Genomic DNA, 11,558 nt, shown 5'->3' on the forward strand with positions numbered 1-11,558 from the left:
TTCAGTAATATGTTCGTTTATGCCCGTTTTCTTCCGTTCATAGTCGATTGTTTTGTTTAGTTTATATTAAGTCATTAGAAACTTAGATCTTTGAAAGATTATTTTGGAATAGTTATGTTTATGCTTGTTGTGATTGACTTGCGTCTTTATTTTGTGATAATTATGTTTATGATTATTATAACAAGATGATGTGTCTAATACTCTAATATTTAAGATTAAAATGTTATATTATTATTTTTCTATGTGGTATATATTTGGTTTTATTTGTGAACCCGTCCGTGAACAACTTACAACCAAAATCATAATACTATATCATCGAATTATCCATGCAATTAACTTCGGTTAAAGTTTAATATTTTTATCCACAAAAATGAGTTCAATAAATTCAGTTTTATAGAATCTTGGTTGTATTTCCATTTCCATAGTGTAGTAATCCGACCACTAGCTTATCCTTTTGTGCACCTTTGAACCACAAAAAAAAAGAATTAAAAATGGGAAAGTCACGTGAAATAAAGGGAAAAAGTAATGAAAGGTAATTTATTGTACATGAGGATGAGGGGTACGTATCCTTCCTAGGTACAGCTGTCTCCGACCAATTATGCATTTATAACATTTGCCCCCTTTACTTTTAATCTTTACAAACACACACTAGTTCACTACTTTTTGTTTGCAATCAAGTAACATTTTCACTTTGCCATGTATTACAATGAAAATTGATTTCTTGAACTAATAATTATTAATCAACTTACATGAAAGTTAATAATGAAACAAATATATTCAAAACCCAAGAAAAATAAACTAAAATGAACATAGTTTAAAAATACATAAAACAGTTAAAAAGTTCCCAACGCATGAACAAGTACAAATTAAAATGCTCACTTAAACACCGATATTAATCCACTTAGAGCCTATTTTGAATAAAAAAGGCAACATGAAAACTATGTAATAGAGAGATAAAATATTTTTATTAGAGTACTTTACACACATATTATATAATATATTCGATTGAATCATCTTACAAATCGAAACTAACTTCTTAAGCGGTTTGATAATATTTTATTCATATTAATAACAACCACAATTTTTACCTTATAAACCATTTGAGTGTTCGATCTTTTTTGAAAATAATTCTTCACATTTTAAACATGTTTGATTTATGCTTTAAACCAGATGGCGTTGAGTAACTCACGAACTCCTTAGCTCGTTTACAACTCTATTTCATTTTTATCAAGTACAATTTTGAATATCTTTTTTTTGAACGGTAGATCAACTGGATTTCCAGCTTACTCCAAAGGGCCAGCATATGCTGTTTAAACCACTCACCCCAAGTTCGAATCCCTTCCAAAGGTGTTCTCCCATATTTACATAATTTGCACTTAGTAGGAATCGAACCTGAGACCTCCCCAGGAGGAAACCACTTAGTGGAAAACCCCCTGACCAACTGAGCTATACCATATTAGCCAATTTTGAATATCTAATCAATAATCAAATACCATTCTTAAACTTATCATTGGAAAAAAAAATCCCAACCTCTTACCCAATTTAGATGAGGTGTCAAATGAAAAAAATAAAAACTTAAGGGCTGTAGTTATCAACAAGCAAAAGTCAAGGACTGTATAACAAAAAGAAGATCCCCCCTCTTTATTTTTCTACTCCCCAAGTCATCAAACACTGAACAAAAAGTGAGAAAGAATCACACTATACTAGCAGAACCCACTCAAAGTTATTCATTTCCCTATTTAATTTTCACAAACACTTTCTCTCTCTACACCTTCTTCATCCCCAATTCTCAAACCCTAATGTGTCCTTAACAAGTTAACAAATCCTCTGTAGCAAAATGGCCTCAAATTACCACTTCACAATCCTCTATTTCTTCACCCTTTTCTTCAAATCTCTAACCGCAACCTCCAATTCATCCTTCTCGTTCAACAATCTCGGTCAAATTTCAACCTTTGACTCTGTTCTTGCACTGTACGGTGATGCAAAGGCTGCACCAGACAGTTTGTCGTTACAACTCACTGCTTCCTTAAATTCCAGTGTCGGTCGTGTGATTTACAAAAACCCCATCAAGTTTTATGAAGGAAAACCTGAGAAATTGGTGTCTTTTGCCACTTATTTCTCGTTTTCGATTAATTCGGGTTCGGGTTTAGCTTTTGTTGTGTTTTCAGATGGGGTTTTAAATGGTGGGAAGTTTAATAAGTTTTTGGGTGTTGAATTTGATGCATTGATGGATGATATTGTGACTTTGAAAGTGACAAATATGTCTGATGTTAATCTGGGGTTGGATAGTGGTTCCAGGTTGCAAGTTTGGATCGATTACGAATCGAATTCGAGACGGTTAGAGGTTAGGTTGAGTAAGTTAGGGGAAAACCGGCCGGTTAATCCGGTGCGGTTTGAGCATATCGATTTGCCGAAAATCTATCCGGGGAATGAAGGGTTTGTAGTAGGATTAAGTTCATATAACAGAAACTCTTCACAGGTGTGTAATGTGTATTCCTGGAGCTTTAAAACTCGGCGGGCGCCCGATTGGATGCATTCGGAACCGTTGGATCCGCTTTCGTTGAAAGAAAAGGGAAATGAGGTTAAGGGTCATAAAAAGAGTGATTGTGTTATGAGGATTCTTTCTGCACTTATACTTGGGATCGGGTTGGGAGCGTTAGGAACGTTTGTCGGGATGTTTGTGTGGACGATATTTGGCAAAAGGCAACCGATTTCGCCTGAAGATTATGCTGTGAAGCCTGTGGTTGTTGTTGTTCATGATAAAGCTTCTTCAAATGAGAAGCAATAGGTATGACTATGAGTTTGTTTCACTAGTTTGTTTAGATGTTGTTTAATGTGAATTGTAAATGATTTTGCTTGTGGTGATCGTTGCAACGCTTTCGTGTTCCTGTGTTACTATATTTCGATGATCAAATCGTCCGAATTGTTTGTTTGTTTGTTTGTTTGTTTTAAGTAGTTGTATGTTATGATGAAGATGTGATTTTGTTGAGCTAAATGTTATATTCTTGCACTTGAAATGTAAGATATTTAGTTTAGTGGTAGGTGTGGTGGGGGTGTTTAATGTTTATAGTGAGTGGCATTTGAATAGTGAATGCTTTTGTGGATTGGCATGTAACTGGTTTATTAGAAAGGGAAAGTGCTGCTTCTGATCTGGAAAGAAGTTGTTTTATACTATTTTAAGGTAGAGAGGGGTTGTACAGGATGCATGTAATGTTGTACTTGTTTGCCTTTGTGTTGTGATGATTGAAGTTTAAAAAGTTTGGCAGCAATAGTGGTGGTAATCATAGAGGTGATCTTAGATGGATCTTTCTGTGTATGGGTTCATGTTCAACCCATTGTCAATGGGGTCAATGTGTTTGACTAGTAGCTATAGCCATAATGAATGGCTTGGTTTTATAAAAGGTGTGGGAAAGAATCCTAGGCATTTGTCCTAAAAAGCCTAGGCGCGAGATTCACGTACGGGAGGCGCCAATATTCACTCATTTGTTAAATTTAGGAAAAAGATTTATGCACATCCTAACATGAAAGTTTTAGGGTGAAGGGGGTGCTCACCTAATAGGTGAGTCCCCTCTCTTACGCCAAACCAATCCCCGTGTGCCACGTCAACTCCCCTCTTAAACTCCCCTAACACCCCAATTTGATGGCGCCACTCCCCTCTTAGGTGAATTGGTTTTTTTTTTAAAAAAAAAAAAAAAAAAAGAAAAAAGAAAAGGTTTGATTGGACAAGTGCCTTCTCTCTCCTCCCTCTCTCTCGGTGAGCCGCCACCGGTCCGCATGCATCTCTCCTCCCCGATTTCCTCTCCCGATTGATTGGCGCCACCCACCGATCGGCACATTCGGTCCCCGAAAGGGGTCACCGAACTGTGCCCCGCACACCCTTATGTACAACCTAAAAGGCTTGGCTTTACGCGCAACTTAATAAACACGAGTGGTGTCGAGTGCAACTACTTGTTTCTTACTCCCACGCCCAACAGCTTGTTTCTCCATCCCAAATAAAGTATCGGTTCTATTTGCATCAATCTCAGTTGGATTTAGAAAATCTAACTGACAAAATATGTGGTCTATTGAATCTGATTTATAAAATCTAATTGACAAAATATGTGGTCGACTGAATCGGATTTGCAAAATCGTTGGTGAATTTTGTTCAAAAATTTCATAGGATTGCACTCGAGTCCTGTCAATTGTAGAAAGGCATTGCATCAAGCAACTGGTCGCCAGTCGAAATCGCCTCATCATGAGCGCCTTAGGGAGTTGTTACGCATCAGCTACATCCCCTCGGTAACCTCGTGCATTAAACGCCCTTGAGGCTAGAGGTGTACAAATCCGGTTTTTAACCGAACCTGTTATTTTTGTGTGCGGGAAAATCGGTTTAAAAAAACCGGTTTTTCATGATGGAAACCCAAATTGGTATAACCAGTTCGGTTTATAAAAGGTTTGTGCCAAAAAAAAATGGCTTCGAAGATCAAGATCCCTAACCAGTATACTAACCGGCGGTTCGGTTCGGGTTGGAACCGGTTTTTAACAAAGTTGGTTAAAAAAAACTGTTTCGGTCCTAAAACCGGTTTTTTACACCTCTACTTGAGGCATGATTCTAAAGCCAATATGATTGGTCCATATGAGCTGCGTTTCAGCTACAGTGACGCACTTCCCATCACTGCCTCAGTTGCCTCGTGCGTCAGGTGCCTTTGAAACGTGATTTTTTAACCGTTTTTTCATGATGGAAACCCAAATTGGTATAACCAGTTCGGTTTATAAACGATTGGTGCCCAAAACGCCGGTTTTAAACAACCGGTTTTTTAAACCGGTTTCGAAGATCAAGATCCCTAACCAGTATACTAACCGGCGGTTCGGTTCGGCTTGGAACCGGTTTTTAACCGGTAAAAAAACGGTTATGGTCCTAAAATCGGTTTTTTTTACACCTCTACTTGAGGCATGATTCTAAAGCCAAGGTGATTGGTCCTACGGTGACGCACTTCTCATCACTGCCTCAGTTGCCACGTGCGTCGGGCGCATTTGAGACGTGATTTTTAGCACCAAGACAACCGGTCTATCTGAACTATGTCTTCGCTCTATAACATAGGCCCTCGCCTCCATAGTGTGAGACCAGACCATCAATAATCAATGGCGTTGAGGTGTTTAAATATACGTTTTGAAACCTGTTATATCAAACGAACGAATGAATCAATATATCAAACTCCTTATATAGTTTACATCAATCGTGAAACAACATATGCCAAGAAAATAATGAAACCAAACTATCTGTTCCTAACTCCTACACTTCAAAAAAAATGCGACTATTTATTCTATGGGACGGGACTACACTCTACATTCCGCTGTCAGGTAATACTATACGCGTGTTCCTGTACAACCAAAATGCGAGAGTGCCCGTAAAAGATATTAAAGAATTGATAATAAAAAATAAAACGAATCTATTCCGATGACCGTAGTGAACTCCCATGGCTTGGTCTTAGATTGGGTAAAACCCGGATAGTTTTGTTTCTTGAACCACCACATATACACCCGGGAAATGGGTTTGCATAAAAGCTCTCTTCTAGCTTTGGAGACGGGCCGGGTTGTCTCTTGTATGGTGCACCCACCCGGTCTTTATGGATCGTCTTGACTTGGGAACTAAACGTCTCCCACGAGATCTCACCTGCGTCCAGCTGATCAATCAGCTTAACAAAATGTAGCCGGTGAGGGTTAATCGTCTTACGAAACCCTTCAAACTGCCGGTGCCCTTGGACCGCCTTAGCCATGTTCCCATCATACGTGTAAGCAAACACATCGCTCTCAAGGGCGACATTGTAATCAATGGCTGCTAGACGGTTCTGGTAGCGATTAAGAATGAGTAACTCGTCGGTGGTAGCAAGGGTACTGTGTGAAAAGACATTTGGGTACTCCTTTTGAAAAACGTCCATACTGTTATTACCGTAGATTTCACCTGCGACGATGTAGATTTTGGTGCTGGTAGGATACCCCATGGCTTTAAGAAACAAAGCAGCTTCTCTAGGTGACATTGGACACCCTCCTTGTTTTCTCTTTTCTGTGCAATTAATCTCTTTTTCTTTCCAATGCTTCACATTATATCTCATTTTTTCAAGAACTTTAGATTCTTTTTTTGTTAGATTATGGCTGCAGCCTGTGAATGCAAGCATATCCTTCTCATACCTGAAAATCGCTCAAATGGTTAGGTTCGTTACAAACTTACAAAACATATAGTTATGGTCAAATGTAGCGCGATATAGCACCTCAAATGTAGCGCGATATAGGGTTCACCATCACTCCTAAGTCTCTCAATGAGCTTTCTACTGAGATTCTCAATCTCATCCGAGTAACGAAGAGCCTCATAGTTTGCACGGCATCGGAGCTTTTGATATGACGATGCGAGGCCGTTGTTGACGAGCCTTCCATCAGAATGCGTGAATTGGATCACTTTATGCTTTCGTAACAACGCCTTCATTTCTCCTCTATAATAACTTGACTGATTCATCAAATTTGATATGAGTTTATATCGAAAAAATGGTTCATGTAAATGAAAAGATTTGACTTTGTATACACACCTTTGACCACGACACCGGAGCCTTGACAAACGGCTTCACTTTCGTGTATTCTTGTGGTAAAGACTCGACAATTTCAACTTCATCTTTCAACTCATCGATGAAATGCCTCCAATCGAAAATGTCCTTAAATTCACTACAAAAACCAATCAAAACATCAACCACGAGTTCATTACTCACATTATTGTAAAGCGTAAATGTTGTATACGTCTCATACCTAGGATCCGTCCAAAAAGATTGATGGTCAAGAGACGGGAGAACAAGAGTGGCGTTCATCATCTTGGCGACGGCCACCATGTCACATATCTAACATATAGACAAGACCAATGTTACTAAAGCTAGAAAAAGGTTTCTTGTAATACAAGTTTCTAAAAATAGAATGTTTTGAGACGAGAATGCAAACTCACCCCTGTCCTCATTTGATTCAATCCGCCATTGGCATGGACGAGAAGATACCCGTTCGTTGGAAAGCTACTCTCTGGAAAAGAAAACCAAGTCAAAACTTATTTCGAGTTCTACACTAAATGTAACATTTTGAAGACTTGTAACGGTGTAAAAGAACACAACTCACTGCTTCGATCTCGAGGTCTAGTGATGCATTGATAATATCGACTGCTGTTTGGTTTCATCCAAATTTCTGGGACCTAAAGGACATAGAAAACTTGTTAAATTCACTAATAGCAAAGCTAAAGTAGGGTCTGAGAAAGGTAAGATGTAGACAACCTTACCTTTACCCAGTCTGAGGAGGTCATTTACTATATGATTAACATAAATAATTGTATGTATATTTTAACTATAATATATAAGACTATATAAGACAGTTAAATAAGGGACTTAATATTCAGACACCTTTCCTCCCTGTCTCTCTTTCTATATACATACAACATAGATATATATGAAGAAAGATAGAGTGTAAAAGGATGGAGAAATAAGATATAAAGATATGAGAATAATGGAACCCTTAAATGACTATATATTGAAAACTATATAAGACAGTTAAGTAATCATATAATCGCCAATGAGGTGGTTGTGGAGTGGTATGAGAGAGACTTGGTGTTCTAAGGGACTCAAGTTCAATTCCTGCTCTCCCTATTATTTTCTGCGGCACCTGATGATGATGAGAGACTAGGTGAGTAGGTGGAGATCGCTAGTTCGATCCTTGAACTGAGCGGTTTTTTACCTCACCGCACTGTCGTGCCTTCTGGCGAGCGTTCACGTGCTTCGCCCTAGGTGAGGGTTTTCCCCGGTTCGAAGAGGATTCTTTGACCGTTAAAAAAAGTAATCACATAATCATCATCTCTTTCTATCACTGTAATATTTTACTACTAACTCTATTAACTTTTTTTTATGTTTTTCATAAAACTCAATTTCACTATTTCTAACTTGATTTTGACTCAATTTTAATGAAATTGGAGTTTAATGAAAATGTTTTGATTTCTGATTCAACTCAATTTTAAAATATTATACTTGATTTCGACCAGCGATGCAAACGAGCCGAGCCCAAGACTAGGCTTGAGCTCAAGTTTGTTTAACTTATGAAAGCTTAAGCTTGGCTTGATTCAAGACTCGTTACTTTTTTAGTAGAGACTCGTTATTTATTTATTTATTATGAACCTTTTCACTTTCGTGTTTATAATAAAGTGTCTTGATTATCTATTTATTAATATTGATATTAATACTAATAATAGTATAACAAAATATAAAAAAGTAAAAAAAAAAGTAATCATTACCAAGTTGACTAATTTGGTATATTAATCCTTATTTAGATCTATTTATCATATCCCTATTATTATTATTTTTTTTGAGAAGGCTTGAAGGGCATTTTATTAGAACACAGCAAAAGAAAAACCAGACTAGTAAGGTGCTAGATAGCAGTTAAAAATACACCATTTCGACCACACAATTTCCTCCGGCTTTGCTTGATTTTTAACCCATAGATATCCCTATTAAGTAATAATAAAAAACAATTTTCCTAATATTTTAATGAGAGAACTTCTACAAGTTGAATACGACTGTTAATAAAAGGCTGTTAATAAAAGTACAAAACGAGGGTATAAAGGTAATTTAAGTCCATTTTCACCTAACGGTCAACTAAAGATTCACATTATGATTTCCACTCGGTTTCCGTTTTGGTTATTTGTCAAACAGATAAAGACATTCCACAAATTGACAACTCTGGCTGCCCATCAATTGGTCTCATGCGTCAATAATTCATAACGGAAACTTCAAATAAATTAATTCAGTTTTATTAAATTATTTATTTCATTTTATAATATATTTATTTATATAAAGTTAACAATGATTTAGTGCTTTTCGATAAAGAAAATTCATTTTTTATAAAACTTAAAGCCTGGCTGCCCATCAATTATGCTCATGGGCCAATAACGGGAACTTCAAGCAAATTAATTCTTTTTTTCTTTTTTATCAAACTAATTTATCTTGACCTTATTTTACACTTTTTGAAATACATCATTTAATGGTATATTATTGAAAACTTTTGTATAACTTTTTCATATTTTTTTAAATAAAATTAAACATTGTTTTTAGTGCTTTTCAACAAATGAAACTCCATTCTCTTTGCAAAAACGTGTTTTTAAGTCAAATTTTCATGAAAAAAAAAAATCATAGTTTAGAAATTGGAAAGACTTAAAGTCTGGCTGCCCATTAATTGTGTTCTCATGCGTCAATAATTTATAAGGGAAACTTCAAATAAATTAATTTTATTTATATTAAATTATTAATTTGACCTTATTTTAATCTTTCCGAAATACATCATTAAGTATATTTAGTGCTTTTCGACTAGAAAACAGCTTCATTTTTTTTTTCAGTTTTATAAAAATTAAGTCTGCCTGCCCGTCAATTATGCTTATGGGTCAATAACGGGAACTTCAAACAATTTAATTCCTTTTTATTAAACAATTTATCTGACCTTAGTTTACTCTTTCCGAAATTAGTGCTTTTTATTATTGTTAGCTTTGGTATAACTTTTTTTTTTTTTTTTTTTTTTTTTTTTTTTTTTTTTTTTTTTTTTTTTTTTTTTTTTTTTTTTTAAAATGTCAATAATTGTATACCTTTTATTAATATAACCAGAAAACTTTTTTAAATTTTTTTTATGAAAATTAACATTGTGTTTTTAACGCTTTTCAACAAATACAATTTCGTTCTCTTTTCAAAAACCTGTTTTTTTTAATTAAAAAAAAAAGTCAAAACTTCATGAAAATAACCATAGTTTAGAATACGAAAATACTTTAATTTTCGTAATCTAATACAACCAGAATTTCTTCAATTTCTATTACCATTAAAATATTGTAATTAACAGAAATAAACTTACAGGATTATCATCAAGGGATTTCTCTAACACCCTTTTAGGCATAGAAGAGCTCGAAGACGAATCAATATCCGCTAAAACTCTCTGAGCCTTCATCACATGACTCGTATAATCCCTCAATACCAACGTATGCGCATTCGACCAGCTCCGGCTCACCGCCTCCTGCTCCATCTCCGCCAACGGCCCGCCACCAGCCGTGTACGTAACCCTCAAAAACACACTAAACCCCACCACAATAATCAAAAACCCGAGCAATGTACGTCTCAAATTCCGCCCTAGAAACTTCTTTCGGCTAAGAAAATTATTATTATTATTGTTGTTGATGTTGTTGTTATGGTGGAGGTTTTGGCTAGTAATTGTGCAAGTGCTAAAAAGATCAACTGCAGCCTGAAGGTGGTCGCTTTGAATATAATCTTGTTGGTGTTGGTGTTGTTGTCCCATTATGTCGAACTCTGCCGCCGTGACGTCGTTTGCACGGCGGCGATGGGCGGATACACCCCCGAAACGTGGACTGCCGGGGGTGGAGCCGCCTGTTGTCATTCGAAAATATTATTCGATCACCAATGAAATCTCGTGTAATCCAAACAAGAGGAGCTTGTAAAATTAAGGATCAAAATTCGACAGGAGGAAGAGGAAGAATGTTATTATTATTGGGAAGGGATTGAAATTTGGGAAAAAATGTTGAATTTAAGAAGTGGGCTGAAAAATGGAGAGTTGAAAAGGGCGTAATAAAAGGTGGTTCAATTGTTTGTGTGTGATTGGTGGTGTTCGGCTCATTTATAAGTCGCCTCTCTTTCCACGCGTATTGCCCTTAAAACACGTCGTTGATTTTTTAAGTATGTTTCTCTCTTAAAACACGTCGTTGATTTTTTAAGTATGTTTTTCTCTGTCACTAGACATTCTTTGTTTCCTAGTAAACATGCTAACATGTTTTTTTCGGTTTTGATCATCATATAGATTATTTGATTCTCGTAGATTTTATTATTATTGTATGATATATGATAGGTTACAAAGGTTGGTGAAAGAGCAGTAGCGAAGTTTGAGATTTCCGACTGAAGGGTCGAAAACGTATATAATAAAAAATTTCTATAAAACCTGAGGGTCAAAAACGTATATACCAAAAAATTAGGCTAGATGCGATATTCATGAATGCAAATCGTGATGTAATTTTATCTTTTTAATATTTTATATTCATAGATGTCAGATTGTAGATGGATGTGAATTTTGGCCCTAGCATCTTGCTAGAAATTTTTAGTAAAAATTTCGTCGTTAAAAAAATGATATATTACATGTAGAACAACAAAATGGGGACAACATACATGAGCTCTTATATCTTATATTTGAGCGATTTGCAACCACAGTCACCTCTTCCTTTTTATCACAAAATTTTGGTCCAGTACTCCAGTGTTATATCTATGAATAAACATGTTCTAACTTCTATAGCAATACATAATAAAAAATTGCCTTTAAAAAGTGACATAATAAAGGTAAAAACAAAAATTGAACAACAGATTTGAGCTTTGTATCTTAAATTTAAGCGATTTGTAACCGCGATCACTTCTTCCTTTTTTCACGATACTTAGTCTGGTGCACCGGTGTTATTTATAAGAATAAACATGTTATAACTTCTATAGAAAATATAATAACAATTTCGCTGTTAAAAAATTTAAGCT

At 35.8% G+C, this 11,558-nt stretch overlaps 2 protein-coding genes across 2 annotated transcripts; one reads left to right on the top strand and one right to left on the bottom strand.

Annotated features, from left to right (window-relative positions):
* Positions 1–1,837: 1,837 nt before the first annotated feature.
* Positions 1,838–2,788, top strand: LOC110944662 (L-type lectin-domain containing receptor kinase VIII.1). Its single transcript, XM_022186314.1, has one exon. It carries the CDS (start codon positions 1,838–1,840, stop codon positions 2,786–2,788), a length of 951 nt encoding a protein of 316 aa, XP_022042006.1.
* A 2,374-nt stretch (positions 2,789–5,162) lies between these two features.
* Positions 5,163–10,645, bottom strand: LOC110865320 (O-fucosyltransferase 28). The gene is made up of 7 exons (XM_022114563.2): positions 9,889–10,645; positions 7,129–7,201; positions 6,965–7,035; positions 6,775–6,863; positions 6,561–6,693; positions 6,249–6,481; positions 5,163–6,168 (listed from the first exon to the last, which is right to left on the bottom strand). Exons 1-7 carry the CDS (start codon positions 10,423–10,425, stop codon positions 5,430–5,432), a joined length of 1,875 nt encoding a protein of 624 aa, XP_021970255.1. The 5' UTR covers positions 10,426–10,645; the 3' UTR covers positions 5,163–5,429.
* Positions 10,646–11,558: the final 913 nt, after the last annotated feature.

This window comes from Helianthus annuus, chromosome 6, assembly GCF_002127325.2.
Source record: "Helianthus annuus cultivar XRQ/B chromosome 6, HanXRQr2.0-SUNRISE, whole genome shotgun sequence".
NCBI lineage: Eukaryota > Viridiplantae > Streptophyta > Magnoliopsida > Asterales > Asteraceae > Helianthus > Helianthus annuus.

What these genes read in the sequence shown, in the direction of transcription:
- LOC110865320 (XM_022114563.2), bottom strand. Translation starts at nt 10,425, where the DNA reads ATGACAACAGGCGGCTCCACCCCCGGCAGTCCACGTTTCGGGGGTGTA. An exon ending in TAGACCTCGAGATCGAAGCA is followed by an intron (nt 7,036 to 7,128) that starts GTGAGTTGTGTT and finishes TTTCTTTTCCAG; the next exon opens with AGAGTAGCTTTCCAACGAAC. An exon ending in CTCCGGTGTCGTGGTCAAAG is followed by an intron (nt 6,482 to 6,560) that starts GTGTGTATACAA and finishes TTGATGAATCAG; the next exon opens with TCAAGTTATTATAGAGGAGA.
- LOC110944662 (XM_022186314.1), top strand. Translation starts at nt 1,838, where the DNA reads ATGGCCTCAAATTACCACTTCACAATCCTCTATTTCTTCACCCTTTTC.